Source organism: Pleurodeles waltl, chromosome 7 (assembly GCF_031143425.1).
Source record: "Pleurodeles waltl isolate 20211129_DDA chromosome 7, aPleWal1.hap1.20221129, whole genome shotgun sequence".
NCBI lineage: Eukaryota > Metazoa > Chordata > Amphibia > Caudata > Salamandridae > Pleurodeles > Pleurodeles waltl.
Window position 1 is genome coordinate 1,215,210,209 of NC_090446.1, and position 24,735 is coordinate 1,215,234,943.

At 42.4% G+C, this 24,735-nt stretch overlaps 1 protein-coding gene across 1 annotated transcript in view; it reads right to left on the reverse strand.

The window, feature by feature from the left end:
* The window catches only part of TBCD (tubulin folding cofactor D), a 1,666,801-nt gene that overhangs the window by 676,225 nt on the left and 965,841 nt on the right, over window positions 1–24,735 (reverse strand). The window contains 1 exon segment of the mRNA XM_069200356.1: window positions 19,286–19,308. Coding sequence (XP_069056457.1) covers window positions 19,286–19,308 — 23 coding nt within the window.

The window sequence follows — 24,735 nt, forward strand, 5'->3', positions numbered from 1 at the left end:
TAAAATCTCCCAACATGGCTAACACTGCTGCAGAATCTGATTTATTTCCTTGACCGCTAACACGACAGGAAAATTCTGAGGGTCATGAACTTAACCTCACGAGTTTCTCTGATTGGAAACGACTTCGATCTGGTGCCGTGCTCTTCTAGGTAACCTACTGGGCTGCTAATTTGGTCTCCAAGGATCACATGACCACATATTGCAAGTACTTTAGCACATCATCGTGGTATGACCAGTTGATCTGTGATCTCAAATGAAACTCACTAGAACGCTGGATATTCCTGGCTAAAAAGAAAATCAAGCGTGCAGATGTTTGCTCAGGGTTAAAACAAAAATAGTTATAGCAACATGTCCAAAAAAGATTGGCTTTTTCAAATGTATTTTAGAAAGCCATCATACAGAGTGGCACAGGAAGGGTGCCATGGGCTCTCAAGCAGGTAAAGGAGATGCATCCCCCACCCTCACAGCCATAATTATAACATAGCCGTAAGTGGGGCCCAGAAGGCCTTTCATATCCCCTGAGCCCTACTGCCACTGCACCTGCTGCACTATTCACATCTTTGCCCCTGATCATACACCATACATTGAGAACATATACTAAGCCTGGCACTGGGGCTCATATTTACGTCATGAATTAAATCAAAAGAATTAAGTAACATGCTTAGGTAGGCACAGTCAAACACTTTGGGCTACCAGGAAATGGAGAAAAACACAATCTACTGATCTGAGGTGTAAGTAGTGTGGTAAAAAGAACGATATAACCGAACATGTCCTAGTAGAAAGCATCACACTACAGCATTTGGGACACTGCACCTGTTATAGTGCTGAATGACGAGCATTAACATTTCTCAAGCAAATCAACTAAATTCTCACTACCCTTAAAGGAAGGCGGATAGCCCAAATACTAAAACTGGCTCTACAGGCCTTCATCTCTTACTTTATACTGAAAGAAACTGCACACTCCTGGAACTCTTCAAATTCCTTGTCACCCATCATGTGCCTCAATCTACTCACTTTTTTTTTTAAACAGTCACAAATCCCCATTCATTATTCATCTATCATTTCTTCTAACAAAGAACATCGCATCTACCATGCAACGCTAAGAAACTCAATACAGTTGTTACCTTCAATTTGTCTTTGCACCTTGAGGACAACATCCTTGAGGTTTTAGATTTCACTGGGGAACTGAGACAGGTCCTCCCCCAACATTAGAGAAAAATATCTAGAGGCAAGTGACATAGGTCTCCCTTGCACACTCATCCGTGTGGAGGTGTTGGCTGTCTTTGGTACGATAGGCCAACATGACATACTTCAAAGATTGTCCACTTCGAGCCACGTAAATGACACTGTAAACTTCCTGAATAGATTCCTTCCTGTAAACTACTGTGATCCAGTGAAACTGGAAGCATTCCACTTCATGACCACAAACATCCACTGTGGAGTTTTCCTAAGCTTTGCTCTTTCACCTTCATTATTTAACATTTACATGGCACCCATCATATGAACTGCGATGAGAAAGGCTTTCATATGAATGTTGATGATCCAAAGCCATACTTCAAACTGGAGTATGAACCTAGCAAATTCCTTCATTTGTCTCAATGCCTCGCCCAAGTTCACAGGTGGATGGAGAACAACTGATTCTCAGTGATGAGAAAATAAAAGTCTTATTGCTTACTGCTTCTCACTTCCTTTGTTTTCAAAACTTGGTCCCCCACAAAAGCCCATGAACAAAGCTCGCAATTTAGGATTACTCTTTAACAGTGACCTTTCATTCATTCGCCAAACAAATGACATCTCCAAAATCTCTTTACACCATCTTTGAGTTCTAAAAGGGGTTTTGCTGGCACTTGAGGGTTGCACAAAAATTTCCCTGTCATTGCAGTGGTATTGTCCTCTTTGAACAACTGTAAGTGACTGTACACTGATCTTCCTAAAGCAACCATTTCAAAGCTTCAAAGAGTCCACCAGCCTGCCTGCTGTGTGGTTTGAAAAGCAAGACCACATCACAACTTACCTGAACTCCCTCCACTGGCATTTAGTAAAAGAGAGATAAGCCTTCAAGGCCATCTCCACTGTGCAGAAGGCACTACACAATGGTGCATCCAACTACCTTATATAACTGTTGATCCAATAGTTTAAGCCCAGGAACCTAAAATCTTCTTTCAAAAGGCTGCTGGTGATGAGCAGGATCCAACACAAGAAATGTGTCGGTCTTCCCTTATAAGAGCAGTGATCTACCCTGCTCCTTACTCTCTGATCATTATTAGAGGATGACTGCATCAAGAGCCAAAACAGTTGAAGACTCACCTATTTTATATTCTATGGGGTTAATGAGCCCTCCTCTCCCCCTCTAGTTCATAGCAGTGTTGAGAAGACACCTTCGACTGCCTCACATTCCATCAGATCTGAACTGTTACCTTAAAGGCTCTACCATCTTCAGATTAAAATGCTGCCAGGTATCACTGCTACACCATTCACTGTGTTCCACCGACAACCTGGTCTTGTACTTACATTCTGGTTACCTGCAATACTCCATTGCTCCGAGACACTCAGGTGCTGTAAGGCCATGGTTGGGGCTTAGCAGGGTTTTATGAAAGCCTCAAATAAATAAATAAATCATCACCAGGTGACCTCATAGATATCCCACATTATTGCAGAATGTTGTATGAAGCTCCTTTAATACAGCCATAAGTAGGGGCTAACCCAAGAGAGACACTTTACATTCATGACTGCTTTCCTTCGAATCACCTGCAGAGTCGCAAATGTTCAGAATGAAGAAGCCCTGTTACCTCCTTTCATTTGTAGGCCCCTTTGGTGGCATGGTGTGTTACTAGATTTACTTTCCTTCTATTAGGCCGCAGTACGTTGAGTATATCCACAAAGTCTCCCACCACTTGGTGCACTGAGAGCCCATGGTTATCACTCACCAAGGCAGTAGTAACACACTCCAATAGACAGCCATCCCCATGTCGAGCAGATCTCTCAAGGAAGACCTAGCTTTTAAAAATAGTTTCAACACAGCCTCAGGCACTAGTGGGACTGCGCTGATTGTGCTGGAATGCCACGTCTGTCTCTTTGAGTTGAAATCACCAGCACAACACTTGCCTGCAGGGCCAGTCAAAACCCAATAGCCTCTACCCAAGTTCTAGAAAGTGCCCTCTTGTTCCACAGTCAGGCCACAGAGGAGACATCTTGTTCATTGCCTGGCAGCGGCAAGGGTAAAGCTTAGTTTCCACTGGGGAGATGATGGAAGGGATGCCTCATCCGTTCCAGGCTACCAGCAGACCAAAGGTTTAAGGGAGGTTTGGTTATCAGAGTTGCCTTTGCGTTCAAAACAAAAGGCAGCTGAAGTTCAAAAATCCTCCACATGTAGGGTTTAGATTATAAATAATTCCTTTTGCAGGTCCTGGTGCAGGATAGTAGCACCTTTTGGTAGACAAGTAGGGGTTTAATATCTGGGCTGAGTAGATGATGAGCTTTCATAATGTGAACAGAAGTGTGTTAAATTGTTGCACCTGAAAGAGGCAGTTGAAGTGAAAAGGGTTATTGAGAGAAACATTGGGTTTAGAGGAGCTAAAAGCAACAAAAATGAAAATAATGTTAAGAGTTTTACTAATGGCCATAGATGTTTTTGGCTTGCTGTTACAGCAGGCTATGTTATCAACTTAGTACAAATTGCATCACTCTCCAAAATAACAGGTGGCTATCTCAGCTTAAATATGAATGATAGCATGAGTCTGCGTTGCTCTCCAGAACAAATCAGCAGCAGCATTGGTTTGTCATTCACTGTAAGAAATCAGCTTCTTGTAATCAAGTGTCCTCTGAAAATCCGTGCTTTGGAGGTGTTGGTAGTGGTGAATCTATTCAGGGAAGTTAGTTGTTTCTCCAGAATAACTTGGGTGTCTCTTACAAGCTTTAGGCATTGCCACAGAGTAAGCTAACTAAACAGAGAAAACAATAGCATGCAAAATCTGAACAGGTTCACAGAGGTTCATAGAGAGGGGAACATCTCATCAGAATTAAAAGTTAATGATTAAGAGAAAGTAACGTAGTGGATAAACGTAGAAAAGATCTGCAACTAACTTTTAGCCATGCTGAACAGCAGCCACGCTGGTGAACAACGTGGCTAAAACACATTGGCAAAGATAATAGCTGTTGTATAGGCGAGACCTACTGGCTTTCAGACATGACTGTCATGACGCATGCACCAATGCACTCAGGCACACACAAGTGGTTTCCTTGGAAAATGTTTTCTTGAACAGAAAACCCATTGCATGATTGCATGCAAATGGCAAATAAGGAAGGCAACTACACAGCCAATGTCTCGTTTAATTAGAGCGAATATGTTTTGTCCTTGCCAGTGCTTGTTTTACTTTGTTACTACAGTGCATTAAAAACAAAGTAGAATAGGTGTGTTAAAGACATTTTCAGGAATGAACTTTAAATAGGTGCAATCAGACAATTTGATATTTGTCCCATCCTCCAACTAAATAACAGTTTGGACCAAGCCATAGTGTCAAGAGGAGCAAAGGTGCTGCGTGGAGGGAGAGTGGGTGGACAGCAGCTGTTGCTCCGTTAGCAGGGGTTTTGCACATGGGGGATTCAGTTTAAGTCCCCCCTGACCCAAGATTAAATGGAAGCATTATATTGGGATTAAGACACACTCAACCGCCCTCAGAACACTTGCCTGAAGCCAATCTTCTCTTCCAAAGGGAGGAGCCCTACTGGCGGGACACACACCAGTATCTTGCGTGTGCCCAGGTAGACCTTAGGCCTTCTCAGTCAATAGGACTTCCCACTTGGCATGCTTGAGAACAGGGTATCTGGAATGGCACAAGAAATTTCAGAGCTCAAACTAAAATAGAATGTTACAAGCTCAAGAGATGCTTATACACTAATTTGGTGCCATCACTTGGTGCCACCCAAAGGTTGCTGCATAACCTTGCCTTATGGAATTGCTGCCTCTGAAGATGGGGCCCTCTTGCTGTGTAATCAGGTTTTGGACATCAAGGAACCTCAAATTCTGTGCCACACTGAGGACAACAAGTGGTTGTCTGAGTGCCTACTACTTGTTGTCACTAGAATCTAACCCTAAAGATCTGTATGCTAGGGAGGCAATTTACTCCTTCTCCTGGCAAGTATATTTAGCTTCCCAGGACAGGATTACAAGCAGAGCTTTCACATTTCCTAAGAAGTAACCAGTGGCTCAGCCTGCCAGTATGTGCTTTAATGCTGGTCCACAGCTCTGCCCTCTACACCTTGGGAGCCCCACATGCCTGCCACTCCAATCAATCAGTAGTTTGTTAAGTGTGCTACTCACCCAGAAGGGTCTCAATGCGATGGGGGGTGTTACTGTTCGAAGAGCCAGGTCTTGAGGCGCTTCCTGAAGGTCATGAGGTCCTGGGTCAGACGTAGGTTGACGGGGAGGGAGTTCCAGGTTTTGGTGGCGAGGTGGGAGAAGGATCTGCTGCCGGTGGTGGTGCGGTGGATGCAGGGGACGGTTGCGGGGGCGAGGCTGGCGGAGCTCTGTAGTGATACATGGTCAAACAAAGAGCACCTGCCTAGGTTCACACACAACCAGTCTACTAGGAGCATGCCTGGATGGCCTAGTCAGACAGGCAGAAGATCCCTTAGATATATAGCTCTTGGAAAGTTTTGTATGCAAAGTAAGCAACATGTAGCAGTTTTTTCCATCTGCCAGATCCCTCTCCCAAGGATTTTTTCAAACTTTGGCTATGGAGATAAGGTTGCTACTTGTAGTACTGCATGCACTGAACACATGCTATAAAGTGACAGGACAAGAGTGAACGGGATGGCTAGAGATGCACTGGTGCTGAACAGTAAGTTTAATATCTATATATAAGTGCCTTAATATATATGCCACTTTGTCTCAAAGCTGATTTAGACATGTGAGCAGAGTGTTTCCAGTTCCATCAGGGTTTACTTCTTAGAGCAATGCAGGCAAGGTTGCATAAAATGTCATACACAATCCCAGTATTGATTCTTTCATGTTGATATTTTCGGGTAAGGCTTCTCACCTACAACCTACCAACAGTATCTTTGTTGCATGATATCTGGCATGAGCTCCACTGCACTACTTGGCCAAAAGTTCTCCATTTCAACAGCCCAATGTCCTGTTTGTATTAGCTTTCAGATAGATGCCTTCCGTAGCAACTCTGGTAATCATGTCTTTACTGACTGGAGTTAGATTTCTGCTGCCTGCAGGTCACGCCACTACCCCGCAAGCAAGTCCTGTAACTGGACTTTTGATGTTGAAGCAGAGGGACAAGTTTTATCAGTGAGGGTAGCAAACACATCCTTGAGAGCACTACCCCAATAGGTTATGATTATGGGGAATGTTAGGTACTTCTCAATTAGTCAATTTGTCAGTGCCCCAACCCCTTTAAGGTTAAGATGCAGGCAGTATGGCAGGAAAAGCAATAGGGTAGTAAATGAGGCATGGTTCAACTCCAGCTCCCTCACCAGTTGTTTAATGGTGAAAGCCCTGTGATTATGGCAGATCAGAGTACTGTACTTGAGTGGTTGGCCAAGTCCCAAGGGATATGCAAAGGAATTGTTCCTGAAGCAAGAGAAACATGCAGGCCTTAGGTTTTTCAGGGCTTTATACAGATGAGGATTAGAGTTAGAAGGGGAGAAATGTGGCCTCCCACACTGTGAAGAGGCCCCATAGGATATGATATGCCAGGAACTTTAGTGGTGTGGATGGTTGGGGCAGCATATGTATGAAGGGAAAGCAGTGGTATTTTGGGTGAGCAGATATCTGTTACATGAATCTGTAAAGTGTACAACTCATTCAGGAGGGTATCGTAGTACTGGAAGCAGGCTCAGCGTGGACTTATCCTTGGGCCAAGAATTGGGTGCAAAGGTATGACTTCCATTTCTTGTAAAATTCAAGAGCTGAGCAGGCAGGTTGCTCCAGGATTTAGGAGCAAGGTAGAAGAAATCGCTCAACTTTCGTACAGCTAATTCAGGAAAAAAGGACTTAACCATCATGGGGACATGGCACCAATAATTCCACTTATAAGATGAGGACATCAGATTGTCAACCAACAGGGAGTGGATGAGTAAATTGTGAAGGGCATGCTCAAAACAGAACACATTTGGAAGGGGGAGGCACCAGCGAGGGTCTGGATACTACATGATGAAAGAAACCTCCTTGATGGCAATATAACTAGAGCGATGGCGATGATCCATAAACAATTTATCTCCTGGAAGACCAACTCACTTTCAGCAGAATTGCCCTCTCTAAAATGGTTGTGCTTCCAAAGCTAACATACCACGTTACCAACTTCTTCCTTCAACTGCCGGCCACATTATTTTAATCACTGGACACCCTACTAGGAGATCTTATATGGTAGAATGGTTATCCCAAGAGTTGCACTGGCCAAGCTGTGTCTGCCCATGGATAAAGGAGAACTAGGCACCCCCAATTATGAGCACTATTACTTAAGGGTGCAAATACTGAAGGTGAGTCAATGCCATTCTGAGCCTCAACTGGATGACATCGCCTCAACCCAACTCCCTTATCACTTAGAGCAGATTCTGCAGCTCTTCCACTCCTCCTAGATTTAAACTCCCTCCTTCTCGTACCCCCTCTGAATGGCACACTGCTCCTCTAGTAGAAACATGAGCATCACAGCTTCAACCCTTTCCTGTGCCAGCTTCAACCCTTTCCAGTTCTCCTTCCATTCCCCTTCTGGGATCCCCACAAACCTGAAGCCCATTAATACCACTTTACTACAGCTCTAGCATTCTGCGAGCACAATGCCCATGGGTGACCTTTTTAAGGATGGCAATCTGCTGCCCTTAGCTAGGAAACTACCATAACATACATGGGGACAATTTCCAACATATCACATGCTGACTCATGTCTTAAACAATAACTGGTATGTCACGGCGATAGAACATTAAACCCATGCCCTTGTGCAGTAACTTCACACCAGGGGTAAGGGGCTGAGGCTTATCAGTTGGTTGGCTAAAGCTACTGGGGAGCACACTGTGTCCCTCACCAGTCTGCAGGACAGATGAGAAACTGAACTTGAAAGTGCTTTTGCTGACAAAGAATCAGACAGTGTACTGGCCTACCCCAGCCACCGTTTTTGAGAATGCAAAGTTCAAACTCTTCTAATTCTTCGTACCGCATTGGGGCTATTTATTGCCTGCCAGGATTAATGAGTTTTTCCCTGGGATGAATGCCTGCTGTCCTCATTGATACCTTTCTGATCCTGACTTGTGCTACATGCTATGGTCATGCCCACTCTGCCACAATACTGGTCAGTAATCACTGTGCAACTTGCACAGACAACAGAACTGAGCACCCTACATTGCTGGAAGTTTGAGACCTGGGCTTCTTACAAAGCACAAATAAAAAGAATATGGTAGCTTTTTTGATTTAGTCCTGCTTTTGGCTAGGCGCATTGTTATGTAACAATGGCATGACATGAGAGTTGTCAGCTTGAGGCACAGCAGAGTGTGTCAGCCTGAGGACAGAGGAGGCCAGAGGCCACCAGAAACATAATATGTCATTGGAATAGGACAACCTGCTTTTCCACTTCCAAAGGGTGACCAAGTGTGACTGCCCTCCTCTCCTTAGATTGGCTCTTCCCCCTTCTTGAACTATAGTTTGACCATTCCTAATGCCTCTGCAAATCTGATCCACCAAGGGTCTCCCTCAGCACGACACTCATCTCTCATACTTTCTTAATATGGCCCTGAAGTTCATCCTTTCCAAAAGGCATCTGCTTACTAGCCTCTTCTGTCGTCAGTATTATGCACAAAATCCTGGGTATGCTCACGGTTTAGCACTTGCATTCCAAATCTGATTACTGCTGCAGTAACACTCTACATCTTGCCTAACTCTCTAGAAGCATTCATCTAGAACAATAAGCTGCTATTGTTTTACATGTACCCTCCTATTCTCTCCCTCCCTGTCACTGCTAATAAATAGCAAGGCAGCAACTAGTTAACGCTAATGTCATATGTTGCAGATGATACCGCTTTTCTTTTACTAAAAACCTCTTTTCCTAACAGCTTCCAAAGCTGGTCAAAAAGGTAACCCAGTAGCTGACATGGGGTCTTCAACTTGATCGTTGATGATACAATGCCATAATTGAGGTGGTGGCTGTCAACATTAGTCACTGTTGAAATGGGTGGTGCTGAAATTGTTGTTGACTGGGTCATCTACAAGGGCGCCATTGTCAATGAGATCTTATTGCATGATGACAAAGGGGCAGTGCTTACAGACTTCGTCGGAGAGACAGCGGTTGATAAGGTGGTTGTTGACTTTGCTTGCTTTTTCATCATCAAAGGGAGGGTCTTTGTCAAATATGATTTAGGCAAGCCTACTGACAGAGCGATACAAGAGCTGGATTTTGATGCCACTTTCAGCTAAGGTTATTCCTCACCTTTTTTCAATGCTTTCTCTGATGAAGGCTTAATCTTGTCTTAGGAGGAGGTAGATGCAGGCACTTCTGAGTTAAAGTCTAGCTGAGAAATTTCTATATGCATTTGTTTGGCACCATCTTTGTGTAAGTGCTCAGAGGAGCACTTTTCACAAAATCATTCCAAGACAACAGGGCATCCTTTTTGAAAAGGGCAATTTTCTTCTTCTCTAGAACAACATTCTTTCCATGTCCTTAATTGTTTTGGAGGTAAGTGCTCTAAAGATGTCACAGCAAGACACCTTGTGAGCAGGATAAAGACAATAAATGCACAAGTGCATATTATCTGCAAAAATCTTTTGTCTGCTGTCCAAGCAGAATTTGGAGAGTGATTTGTTTTCTTTCTTCGCCACAGTGACAGTCGGGACCATCCCCATAGACCAGGAGGTGAAAAGTCTACAAAACCTTTAAAAACAACTCACAGTTTCTGGAAGTTGATGTTATGTGTGGCTGAAGTCGAGAGAAGAATAAAGGAGCAAACTGTAGCAAAAGTTAAATTAAAGTTAGGTAAGAGCAGGGGCTTCCTGGGGACTCCCTCACATACAATGTATGGTAGAAATCTGACCCGGGAGGCCTCTAGGGGGAGTTGAGAGCTCAGTAACCCAGCTGAATTTCGAGTTGTCTCACATAAGGTAAATGTGCTACTAAAGAAACCCTGTTGTGGGACCTATGACTATTTTACCACTGTATACTGCTATTTAAGATTACTGGGATTCCCGAGTCTGAAAATGGGAAATGATTCAAGCATGTGAATCTATGAAAGACCCAATGTTGGAGAACAAAACATTTATCATTTTTATGTATGGTAGAGTTGTGTATAAAGCTGACGTATTGCTTTGCAGTCAATGAGTGGTGAGATGGAAAGTATTAGTGCTATGAGTTAATGTTTTAGAAGTTGCACATTACGACCACTGCACAGCTTTATTATTAAGAAGTGGTGATCATACAGCTGTGCCCAGACAAGTTTTAAAAGTGGTTAAATGCTTTGAGTTGGGTGGTAGACATTAGGTGGGAGTACTAATGGCAATTTGGCAAAAAAGATCCTGAAATTCATTGTTGCATCATTTCTGCTGGTACTGCATTAAGGCCCAATTCAGACTCAGAGCTTCAGACTGTCTGCAGGTGACCTCTATGTGGCACACATTCAGTGTGCATCCCGACAGTGTCTTTGTGGCCCATATGGACCGGGTGCAAAGGCTTCCCTCCATTGCATCGACAATGTCCCACTCAAATAAGGGAATGTGCCTTTGGATTCACACCACTGCAATCTGTATTACTGGAAGGCCCATACAAACATCTCCAGCATCTTCGGTAACACTAATAGAAGATTTGCCATAATCTTGACAAAAATGTACACCTACTGTGAGATGCTGGATATTTTAAACTCAAAAAAAGCGGTGTTGGGCTCTTAACAGCGCTAATACTAAAACATAGGGCACTGCACTGCTGCTTCAGTGCATGGCATGTTATGTTTAGATGTATTATTCCTATTCCTCTAGGACGTGTTTTTATACGGACGGAAGGGCTTTTAAGCTAACTTTTTTTGTATGTTGCTTTACAATGTTAGGAGTCACACGTTGAGATGACTAAAAAATCAAAGTTAATCAAGAATACAAGCAAATCTGTATGTGAGTTAGGGTACATTTACACTACACTGTGGCACTGTAGTTCTCACTAAGCTCCCGCGCAGTTTCTACTTTTCACCCCCAAGTCGGCAGTTCCCAGAAGGAGGTCTGTTTTTAAGGTACGAGTTTTGACCTTTTGCTAACAATGTAAATAGAGTGGCCTTTTAGTTTACCTTTTCGGTCACTGGTTTATTTTGGCTAGCCTCTTTGAAAAGCCTCTTTCAGCCATTGGCTTCCCACTTTATCAATCACAACTGGCCTAAAGTCAGTGGAGTATTCATTTCACCTGAGGCCACTGGCTGTTTGGATGTATGCCTCGCCTCCACATGAGTGCTTGCACTGAACTGCAAGAGGGACCATTTTATATCTGTAACCGCCTGTGTTGGCTCCTGCTGGTTCCCTCCTGTGTGCCTTGATATTTTCCCTCTACTCCCTGTGCACTCCTTGCTCTATAATGTGTGCACTCTGCTATCTCCCACTTGCTCCCCTCCAGCCCCTGTGCACTACTCGCCGCCTCCATGCCCAGCACTCACTCATTTGTCACTGCTTTCCCTCCACTCCTTCCCCTGTAAATTCTTGTCAACTCTCACCCCTGCTAGCCACTTTTTTCTGGTCTTTGCTCCAACCACCATCTCCTTTTTTACGTATACTCGTCAATTTTAAAAGAAGATCAGAAGGCAAAAAAACTTGTACATAGGCCTTCACTATTTTCTATTTTACAGAAACAAGGACGATAATGAAGTCTTCTTGGACATGACCTTTATTTTAAAGATAATAAAATACAATATATGCTTTTCGTTTAGCTGTCTGGGGTTAATGTATTTATTTTGCATGAATTAGCATTTTAAACCCTGACTTCTTGGCTTTGCCAAACATGTTTATCTCCTCCAACTGCTGGTGCTGCTTTAGCAGAAAGCCTGCAATATTTGTTCTGCTTTTCCTCATCATACAACAGATAATGAACATTATGGAAGCCATGATGTTTTTGAAATACTGAGCCTGCTTTTAGGAACTAATGGGGGTTTCCATAAACAGAACCGTTAGGTCAGCTGCTAAATCACATTCTGAAAAAAACTTGCTTATCAACACTGCATTAATGGACGTACGCACTAGACCACTAACAACTGATCGGACTGCCGAGGGTTTCCCTGTGAAATTTTTTCAAGACATGCCACAGATGAAAATACTTTTTTAATTTTTTTATTTCTAATCTGTGCACCCCTCATTTTACCGACCCTTTGTGAGAAGCTTAACTTGATCATTCTTCTCACTGGCATGACTCTAGACTCTCCCCAGCCGATTCCCACATCCTCACATCACCGACTCATTTGTAGATTGGCTCACTGCTTTATTTTGAGTTAGTCATCTGGTCAATATCCCTATTAGGTCGAGTTTCACATCACAGCTTATGATCAACAGAAAAAGATCTCCAAGAGATAGTACTGAGAGGAGCACCGGCGCTATCAATGTATCTTCCCTCTTACTTTGTTAGATGGAATCTCAGATTACCTTAGTAGGCAAAGGGAATTGGTGTTCGTCTGCCCATCTGACAAACCCTGGGGGTTGAAGATTTGTCATAATCCTTTTAGGAGGGGTTGTATATTGTTTTGATAACTGTAATTTAGTAAATCTTTGTAAATTTGCATTTGGTTGTATCTACGTGTGTATCAAAAAACTTTAATTCTAGTTTGACAGCTTTAGCTTCTGCCTGGCTCTTGTAATCAAATGAATAAAACATATGCACACGTATCTATTCATTTTACGGGCTGCGAGTCAGGTTCTGAGTGACATTCACATTCTTCACCCGCCCATGACAGCATCCAGCATGGGGAAAAGTGTTAGCCCACTTAAGCCATTGGCTCTGTGAAGAGCAGCATTTCAGTGCCAGAGCTGGCCGGCCCGTTCTTTATTTTTCCGTTTTCTCTTTTACATTTCTTTCTTTCACCTTTTTTTCTTTTAGCATTTAAGAGCTCTGCTATTTCCCTGGGCAGTGTTGTGTCCCGCTCGCTTTTATCAGTAGTGCACCACAGCACATGTAACCACTGCTTCTAAACAGGGTATCCATCTTGGAGTATTATTGTGAGTCTATCACTGGTTTACCATTCCACAATGGTCGCAACACTCAGAAGAAAAATGGATTGGTATAATTATGACAAAAACTACCTCAAAGTGGCCACCGAGCCAGACGCGTGAATGGTATTGTGAATCGTTTATCTTTGTTTTGCTGTTCCAAGATAGCCGACACCGGCAACTTCTAAATGTGCCTGCAAAATTCGAACTTGCTTTAAACCAATTAAACATTATGTAAAATAACACCCCAAGATGGTTGCAACTACATTTTTTATTGTATAAATATGCCCATTTTGTTTTGGCAGAGGTGGCAAATTTAAATTTTTTCTTCTTTTTTTACAGGTCACTCAAGCACGACCTGTGGTCCAGCTACATCATGGTAATTCCGAACCTAGCCATGTTTGGTGTCACACATGTCAGAACCATACCCCAATACTAATGTCAGTATTGGTGGCATTTTTCCATGCACTCTGTGGGCGTCTTAAAGGACCATCCAGTATTGTTCCTAGAAATCTTTCAGGGTTTGCGGGCAGCCCGCGCTACTGCAGACCCACAGGCAAGTTTCTGCCCTTGTGCTGCTTGACCAGCTCAAACAGGGGAAGGCAGAACAAAAGATTTCGTGTGGGAGAGGGAGGCAACACCCTTTCCCTTGGAAATAGTTGTTACATGTCTGGGGAGGGGTAGCCTCCCAATGTCACCGGTTTGCTTTTAAGGGCACATTTGGTGCCCTCTTTGCACAGAGCCCATCCAGGTGGCAACTTGATTCTGCCATCCTGACAAGAAGATGTGCTGAAGCCCCTGGGAGCACTTGGTTGGTCAGGATAGGTGATTGACGTCAGCGACCCCTTCTGATATGTGGTCACCCTATATAGTGATCAAGCCCCCTGTTAGGGCTATTTAGGGACTCCCTTGTGGGCAGGTCTCCAGATTCGGCATGCAAGACTCCACCAGGACTCTTCTGCAACAAACTCTTCTGCTCGTGGCCACCAGAACCGCCGCTGGACTCTTCAGGAACCAAACAAGCCTGCAACTCCAGAGACGACCTCGCCTTGCAACATTGTTTCTCTGGCTCCTTCAAGCAATAGCAACATTTCCACAGCTGTGTATCCTTTAGGGTCAGCAAGACTTCTGCTGCTCCAAAGAAGCAAGAAGGAATCTCCCCTCGGAATGAAGGCACCTAAGGCAACAGATGACTGGCTGCTGGCATCTTCTGCCATCCCGCTCCAGGAAGAATCTTCAACACAGTTGGTGGGTCTGAGTGGCCGGTCCCCTTGGTTCTCTCTACCTGCCGTCCAACTTGGGAGATGTGAGTTCTTGCCTCTCTTTGCAGGACAGTACCACTGTGTATTGCGACTCTTGAAGTAACCAAGGCTTGTGGACTCCTGCTCAGACGGATTTTCAAGCTCCAAGTAGCTCCAGCCTCCAGCACCTTATCATTGCAAGGACAGTCTCTTCTCTGCTATCCCAGCGACGTGGGACTTTTCTCGAGATGTGCTGACTGTGCCTCACTGCAACTTACTGAGCCTGCTGCCAGTGGGTTGCTTGTGGGGGCTGAGACTGCTTCTGCCAGCTCTCCTGACTGCTGAGGGTCAGCCCAGACTTCCCTCCAATGGTCGAAAGTCCCCTGTACCTTGCTGGTACTCTTCTTCCCTGCAAATCCTTTTTTTCTCCAACTTGCATTTGCCAAGGCTTGTCAGTGATCCTCCTGACCACTGACCAACTGCATCCCGGCGACCAGTGTGGGACATCATCTGCACAACTCCAAGGACCTCTCTGCAGCTCCTGGGCTCCACAGCTGGTCTTCTTTCCCTGTTGACCCAGATCTTCATCCACAAAAGGGTGGGTAGTGGCTCCTGCCCAGTCTGGCCACTCCTGTGTGGACTGGACTCGGTCCCCTCCCATTGCAGGTACTCTTCTTCCCGAATCCACCGTTGGGTTCCACCAGACTGGTCCTGGTCTTGCAATCCTCCTCTTTCCATGTCCCCTTGTTAGTCTTTGGGAAGACAAAGTACTTACCTCTGCTCTCCTGGTCGCTGGGAGTCACCTAGGTACTAACCTCTTGAGGTCTTGAGTTCTCCCAGCTCCCCTCTAATTACTCCACATCCTTGGGTGGGTGGCTTCACTTTGCATTCCACTATTTTAGTATGTGCCCCCCCCCCCAATAGGGCCCGAACTATTTTTCACTAATTTTTTGCCAATGCTTGTTATTCATATAAGCTAATTCCTAATAATTACTGTGTATATTTAGTGTGTATTTACCTACCGTTGGGGGACTGCCTATAAGTAATCTAGTTCAGTGTTACTATAATAATATAGTAGTTTTATTTTTGCAACACTGTGTGGTTCCTTTCAGGTGTGACAAGTTGCTGTGTGACTGCTGTGGTATTGCAAGTGCTTTGCACTCCTCCTAGTTAAGTCTTTGCTGCTCACCACAGCTACCACTGGAGAGCACTGGCTTCCTAGACACTGTCTTAATTCACGAATAGGTGATGCCTGGACCTGCTGGACCTGATATACGGTGCAAACACCACAGGTGTCCAACGCACACAGGCCAGCTTCCTAAGAACTTAATTACACACACACATACTCTATCCCGTACTATACATTAATTTACAAATATATACATGGTGGCAGATGAAAATACCCATGGTGACACCCTCCTAACAGTTTACACCGCTAGCGAGCCCTGCACCCTATAATCCCAATACATCCCTGGATAAAATTCAATGGGGTGAAGTTATCAAAGGCCTACTGGCTTTGTCAGGGTGTCACCACATTAATAGCAGACATATGTTATAATAAACTAAAGAAATATGTCATAATAAACCAATGCAACATCATTAAAATCACTAAGGATGGTATATACATAGAATGTCAATAATTCTGGTAATGACTAACTGAAGAGTGACAGTAGAGTTTTGCTCCTTCTTTCCTGCTCCAGCCATCAGGAGTGGTTTCGTCAGGTCTTCTGGCCCCTACATTTTGCAATTCTCTGGGAACCTGATTTTACTCCTTCCTTTCCTCACACACCAACTGTCTCCACTCTGGGCACCTGGCACTTGTTCTGGGTCTGGGGGTTGCTCAGCAGCACACCCATGACCTCAATGCAGAGTACCCTATCTGCCTGCACAGTCCAGGCTCCATAGCTCCTTTGGCCATTAGCAGAGTACCAAGGTTAGTGGAAGTCAGTAGCTACCTTCTTCTGGGGGTAGTACTCCTGCAGGGCTAGTCCCCAGAAGATTAAGGTGAACCCCTCAATGTCTCACCCAGCAGGTGTTCCCAGGACGGATCACCCCTCTATTGTCCAACAGAGGGTGAAGAGAGTACAACATCATTGGCCATGGAGAAACAAATCCCAGTCACTGGGCATCAACTGAAATCAGAAGCCCTTGCAGGTGAGGTCTGTTGTCTTCTTTCTTCCAGCTGGGCATTCCAATGCCATTGCTTCCCCATGTCCAGACTGTTCTCAAACTCTCTTCTTTGTGCAAGGGGTTTTAAATGGGGTGGACGGTTCTAGAAGCTGGGCACCTCTGCTCAACCGTAGGGTGATACATCACACCACCCCAGCCACCACTGCCCCAACCCTCCTGCACAGTATTTTGTGAATTTCAACGACGGTGCTGTCAAGTGGTTTCTTGAAAGAATTATATAGGGCATGAGCAAACCAAATCAATGCCCGGAGCTGTGACTCTTATGAACCCTAGTTACCCCCAAGTGTAAGTACTGTACAAAAAGGTGAAAACACCTCTTGGGATGTGATAGAATATACACTCAAACACAGTTAACAAGTGTTTCACATTCTCTGCCTTTTCAAGGCCTATCCATTATTCTTGTCCTCTTGCTCTCTCTTTCCCTGTCCTTATATGCCCCACTATCCACCATTCCCAACACCAAAAAACTCATTTGCAATGACTAGCAGATCAAATTGGAAATCCAGAAGAGGCCAACAAACAGGTCTCTCTGGCAGGTAACAAGTGAAAAGGCCGGCCTGAACACTATAATCTGTTGCTGGCACCACTGTCAGCCCTTTTCAGCCTGGTGAGTTGACAGTAGTCAAACTCAAAGGAGGAAACACATGGTGTTCCCCTCCAGACTACAGAACTCAGCACAGGGTCTCATCTCATTCAAGTTGCAGAGAACCCCTAGCGGACATGCATGACAGGGCTCGAAAAATCCACTTGATGACCGCTCACATTGGCGAGTCTTATTTGATCAGGTCCAGCTATTTTGAATACTTACTTGTCCCTTCTGGCGAGTTGACACTGAACAGGTGTTCTGTTCAGTTGAAAAGTGGAGGGGTAATAAAAGATGCCTTTAAATCTTTTTCTTATGTCACATTTGCTCTGTGTTCACAGACAGAGGTCAAAAGTCTTTGTACGGTGAACTGTGTGACCTGCTGCTTGAATTTAAAATAAAAGTATACACAGTGTCAGGTTTTTCCTAACTCACAACATTTAAATAACTAAGTTAACTGAGCAAACATTTCAAAATATATTTCAGTACTTGTGAAAGCCCTTTTTTATATTTCTGTGTGATAAAAAATATTTTAATAGGATGAAAACAAATCAGAATACTTTAGGTGTTGAAGCGCAAAGGATATGTTTCCTGAAACCCAATTTTCAAAGACTGTTAATACACTATATAGTTTTATTAGTAAAGCTGCAAGTTAGTGGAGAGGTTTTTAGACATTTCTTGGAAAGTGACTATGTGTAGATGACAATTTTTACCACATCATGGTTTAGCAATATATTTATTAAAATTGAGTATTTAAACAAAATGAGAAACACTCCTGCCCTGATGGAAATGTTGTTAGTAAATTAAAAGAAGTCCTAGGTTATGTGGGCTAGATTCTTGTGATGCACGCAGCAAACTCTAGTCTACTTAATCAAACAAAAGAGTTTTTTTTGTACTGCAGAAATGCTGAGCTCACATATTTGAAGGTGAAATCACATGTGAGAATAAAGAAAAAGGCGACTCTGTAAACTATTTGCCTAGGATCACACAATTTGAGACCCGTTTACGGATCAAGTACACGACAGTTAGGTTGAGTAGATTATTTAAGTTACTCAACCTGCAGGCCTAGTAAAATTTTTATGATGTTTCGAGTCCTGCATGGTTCCTGTGTACACTGATTAAGAGAATAAAACCCCAACAGAAATATGCTAGGTTTAACTCAAGGCAGCGGTGCACGCTCTCCAAAACCATGCATAAGACCTTTACAGTAGCAACACCCTTGGAAAGTGAAAAAAATAACATAACTGATGTACTACTGGTTTTCTCACAGTACGTGAGGTACGTCTTTTAATTGTTCCTGTGCGAAACCGCCAAGAGCAGGTGAAAAATAAGCAGGCACACATCATCTCCAAAACAGGACTGGCCTTCTGGCACCATGTTCACCGGTGGCAGGCCCACTGAAAGGGTTTTCCCTGTGGCAAAACCGCTACAAGAAAACTAACTTCCTGCATCCACATAACGAGGCAAGCAATGTGAGAGGTTGGTGACCTATTACGTCCCATCTCTAAATGACAGTTTATTCTTTCTCTCCCTCTTTCTCTCTGAACAGTCAAGCAAGCAATCAATCGTGGCACTGTAGACCACAACACAGATGGATTCTGGAGTCCTAGTTGTCCATCACTCAACACGCTGCACTCTCGCCAATGACTGACAAGTAAGTCCTGTAACCATTAAATTAATATGTGGCTGAGAATGTAACCATGGTCTACTTTATCTGCATCGTGCGTTGGCAAATGAGGTTGAGCATCATGATTGATTCACTCCCTGCAGTGCAATCAAGCCTGCAGGAGCACAGTCTAAAATGCACCTAGTTATGATTAAACAAGACTACAATAGGCATTATTAAGGTGGCAGATGTAGCATAGAAGCACTGTGGGATGTTAAAGCCCATTTATGCCACAAGCTCCTGTGACTCTGCAAACATCATTGTATCGGATGTACTCCAAGTCTGGAGGCTTATCTTAAACGCCTGACTTTGTCATATTTCACATGTTTCGAGGTGCTCATATGGACGTAACAAAAACTGTACATATAAATCGAGGGGTGGATGTAATTTAACAACTTATTTTGTTCAGATTAAAAAAGAAATGTTTTATTTCATGATTCAAACCATACCTGTACAGTTGCCTTTTGAAGAGCTGAAAAGAAAACAGAAGTATATGATGACTCGAAGGCAGAACAAATCAGTTAAGTTTCCATTTCCGTTTTTTACAATAACTTTAAAAAGTCGTTTTACATTGAAAAACAATTTGACTAGTTCCAGTGTTGTATATTTCTGAGAGAATCATGTGTCAGCTAAGCTAAAAAAAATCACCCAAATATTCACTAGCAACCTCATCTTCTCTGCTAGCTCTACAACTCACAAGCTAAGAGTAAGAAGTGTCCTGACATACTAAGTCCTTAACCAAAATATCTAAAGCAATTGGTCAAATAGTAGGAAAGAATATACATTTGTAATTCATATTCAAAGAAGCAATTAATCTATCATTGGAAACACAATTTAATCACTCTTAATCAAATTATATTTGTTACTTCCAACAGTTAGGACAAACATTTAATTTACAACAACATATTACAAAAAAAAAATCATATGTAGACATTATAAAAAACATACATAAAGTGTTCAGCATTAGACATAGATTAATGGTCCAACATTCCTTTCCTTATTCAGAAAACCATGTGGTAATCACTAATAACTATCCCAGGAATCCACATATGAGAGATGGTTGCCTAATCTATCACAGTCCTAAATCATACTTATTTCCATCCTTGTTCGGGTGATTCTGTGATACAGAGTCCTTGAAGGGCAAAATAAATCTTCCTTGCAACCTCTCAATGTATAAAAAGTTGATGCGTTTCGGCCCCTTCACATATGGGCCTATTCAGGACTAATGGAGAGAGACAAACCTAATAAATACAAACAATAATGTTACTACAGAACACCTAATCCTGGACCTGAACACCCTACACCATAAAAAAAATCACCAAGTGAAAAATTAACCAAGTGAAAAAAATGCTTTAAAAAAATTACAAGTTAAATGCTCTATGCAATCCCTTGCACCGCAAAGGTGTTTTGTAAGCGTGTTACATACCACCTAAAACTGCTCTAAAGATATGTGAACCCTCTATTGTGCATGGCCACTTGTGTAACTTATTTCTTTTTAGAGTGGGAATCCATTACCAATTTTTTGAGAAGGACTTCTGTCAAACGCTATACTCACCCCATGGTGAGAGATACTTATATGTATCCCAGGTTGCTTAATATTTGTTTTATCCGATCGTAGCAAAAATGAACCTACAAATACAAATTGTATGGTAAGACTCTCAATTACTTGGGGGCTTCGTAGGGCACCTACATTTCAGTGCCCTTTGCAGGAACCAGTACTCATTTAGTACTTGACATGACGCATTTCGGGACCTATTTGGTATGCTTTTTCTTTCTTGTCGGCCGGGCGTATTCGCCAATTCCTCGTGTTATGGAGGAAATTGGCTAAACCCGGAAGAATATCAACTTTAATGCCCCAGTGGCGGCCATCTTTGTACAAATCAAGTGTTTGCTCCGTGGTGGTCATCTTTGAGTGGATATTCCTATACTTTAAGTATAGGTCATAAGTCAGACTCCTTTTGATTTAATTACTTAAAACTTTGTGTTCTGGTCTTTTTGTATATAATCGGTATTGTGATTAATTAACCCTTCAAATGTCTCAAGGATTAAATATTTATTGTCTGAATCGAACAGCATGTTCGTTCTATATTTTTCAATCTAGAAAGCACATAAGACAAAATCAATACACACACTTACATCTAACATCAAAGAGTTCATTATTTACAATTGAGTATACCACACTTAGAATAATATGATGGTTGTTTTTTTCTAAAGAAGTTCAACTTATTTTTCCAAAAGTTCTCAACAAATCCAGGTACTGAGCTATTTATATCAAGGCCCACATTTCATCCTGGTCATTCAGACCGTGTCTTGCTGTTCCAAATTTTTCAAGGAGTCGTGCCTCCCTCCTGATTAGGTGATCGGAGACTGGTCGTTCATCTCCTTTAATGTGTACCACCTACAATACCGTCTACTATATATCGTCTGGTTTATGATTCTGTTCACAGTAATGTTCCACCAATGACGCACTTCTGATGACGCACTTGATTCCCGATCTATGTTGCAGAATCCTAGTTTTAACAGGCTGCGATGTCTGCCCTACGTAAACCAACTCACGTGGGCATTTAATACAATAAATTATGTTTTTTGTATTCCAATTTGAGAAATGTACTTGTTGGTGTAACAATCCATTCAAGCTTACTTTGTTCGATTCACTAGTAAATTGACATGCTACACAAATTTTACATTTGTAGTGTCCCTGCAGGGGTGGAAGTTGTAACAGCACTCTCATATCTTTTTTTCTTTTCGACAGGGTATGTAGCCTTTACCCAATATTCCCGTAAATTATGGGCTTTCTTAAACACAGAGGTTTTTCAATGTCTAATCCTCCTAAAATTCTCCAATTCCTCTCAATAATGGACCTTATTTTATTGGTCTTAGGACTGTAGGTGATAACACAGGTCAATGGGTTGTCTTTTTGACGTTGTTTGGGAGTCAATAGAATTTCTCTGGGTGTAAACCATGCTCTTTTGGATGCCGATTTGACCAGTTGTTTTTGGATACCCTCTATTGATCAATTTAGTTATCAAATCTGACGCATTTTTAAAGTAGTCCTCTTTATTGCTGCAATTCCTCCTAATCTGGAGGAATTGGCCATAAGGCAGATTTTCTTTCAATGTTCTCGGGTAGCCACTCGTGAAATGCAGCAGGGTATTATGGTCAGTTGGTTTCTTATATAAACTTACTTCTAAGTGACCCTCTTTAGAAATGATCCATAGATCAAGAAAATTTATTCTTTTAGTATTGTCATGCATTGTGAACTTAAAATCTGGTGTACGTTGGTTTAGCCATTCATAGAAGGCTGACAAAATCATCTGTTCTCCTTGCTAGATCATAAATATATCAGCTATATATCTGAACCATTTTATAATGTTCTTACTGAAGGGATTAGAATTATTATAAACCCATTTCTTTTCAAAGCAGTCCATTGCCAGATTTCGACCTCTGGTGCAAAACTGCACCCCATTGCTACTCCTTTAATTTGTAGGAACATCATCTCTTTATATACAAAAATTATTTTTGTTAGGCAGACTGGCCAGAGTAGTTAAAAATTCAGTAGGGATGTTGATTGGGAAAGCCCTTGTGTCAAGTACCTCTCTGATTATTTCTAGTGCCTCGTCTTGGGGAATATTTGTGTAGAGTGCCTCAACATAAAAGGTCACCAGAATTTGGTTATGTTCATCAAATGGTAAGTCTTCTATTTTATTAATTATGTCTATTGAATCACAGACATATGCTTGTGTTTGAGCTACAAACGGTTTAAGAAAAGTATCAACATATTGGTCCAATGGCTCTAAAATAGAGCCACATGCCGAAACAATAGGTCTGCCTGGAGGGTTCTCTGCGTTCTTATGGATTTTAGGAAGAATATAGAAGCGCAGTATTCTCCTGTCGCTTTGACAGGAAAGAATATACATTTGTAATTCACATTCAATGAAGCAAGCAATGAATCTCTCATTGGAAACGCAATTTAATTACTCTTAATCAAATCATATTTGTTACTTCCAACAGTTAGGACAAACATTCAATTTGCGTCTACTTTTTATACAATTAGAGGTTGCAAAGAAGATTTAATTTGCCCTTCAAGGACTCTGTATCACAGCCCCACCCGAACAGGGATGGAAATAAGTATGATTTAGGACTGTGATAGATTAGGCAACCATCTCTCATATGTGGATTCCTGGTATAGTTATTAGTGATTATCACATGCTTTTCTGAATAAGGAGAGGAATGTTGGACCATTAATCTATGTCTAATGCTGGACACTTTATATATGTGTTTTATAATGTCTACCTATGATTTTGTTTGTAATATATTGTTGTAAATTGAATGTTTGTCCTAACTGTTGGAAGTAACAAATATGATTTGATTAAGAGTTATTAAATTGCGTTTCCAATGATAGATTCATTGCTTCATTGAATGTGAATTACAAATGTATATTCTTTCCTACTATTTGACCAATTCTTTAGAGATTTTGGTTTGGTTTTCCCCAGGTCTAGTAGGGTGCATTGGGTAGATCCCTTTGTATTTCTAGTATACTAAGTCCTTAAGTCATTGATTTGAGGATGCGCTCTATGGTTTTGACTGATTTTTAGGATTTAGTGCAAACCATTAATCCTGAAATGGATTCTCTGGGTAGGCGGAACTACCAGCCAACATTTAGCTTAGCTTTCGTGGCCAAAGGGAATGACAGTTTAAGACCCTCATCTTAGATTTAGGACAACCCGTTGTCAGGACAACAACAAATGAATGGAATATTTGAGATCTGAATTGATAGAATTTAAGAATGCCAACTTAATGACAAAGTAACTAGAAAAGAAATGAAAAGCTGCTGTTAAACCATTTCATTATTAGAGACAAACGCTTACAGGATGTGATGGTGAGGAGAAACTTCAAAAGTGATGTGTACATGACGTGTACACAGTGTTAAGTGACATCAGTTGACAGCAATAGCCTCCTAAAGCTGAATCCTAACAAACGAGCAAGTTAATTACCTTCGGTAACACTCTTTATAAGGGATAATCTATCTAATTGCAGATTCCTCACTTTTTACATTCCCACTGTTGCAAAACTTCTTCAGGAACGTTTCTCCAGCATTTGCTTCTGCACACCGATAAGTGCCACCACCAGTCTCTGCAACAGCCTCGTCCTGCCCCTGGGAGTGACAGTGTGGATATCGGCATGCATTTTACAATAGAGCATACAGTGAAATTTGAGATGCAAAATCTAACTTGGAACCTTAGTAATACCTAGACGGGAACTCCAAACAATGGATAGGAGGATGGATTGGTGAGGAATCTTTGGTTACACAGAGTATCCACAGAAAGAATGTTGCCAAAGGTGGGTGATTTATAGTTCTAACCAATGATTCCTCATCTTTTAAAAAGATTGCAAAGCATAGGTTTCAAAGCAATAGCACCCAAAAGTTGGCAGATCTTAAGAGTCGACTCCACAACAGGAAATCCTGCAGTTAGGCAAAATGGCCCACCGTGGAGGCCCGAGAGTCAACATAGTAATGTCTGGCGAAGGTGTGGATGCCTGGCATATGTCTAGCACTGAATGCCCCTGACCAAGGGTGTAGTGGTGGAATTAGCTCTTGTAAAATGACACCAAAGACACTCAGGAGACCCCTTCTTGGTAAAGGCACAGCACATTTTTATGCAAAGCACAATACATCTAGTTAAGATTCACTTCTGGAATGACACCCACGTAGCAGCCTGGTAAATGTCCATAACAAGTTCTATGCATGCCAATACACAGGTAGCACCCTTGCATCTGGTGGAGTGAGCCTGCAATCATAAGGGCGGTTTCTTAGCTAGTGCGTGGTAGGTTTTGATTCATAGAATAATCCAGCAAGAAATGGTCCTTTTCATGGTACACATTAGGAAAGTGAGAACTA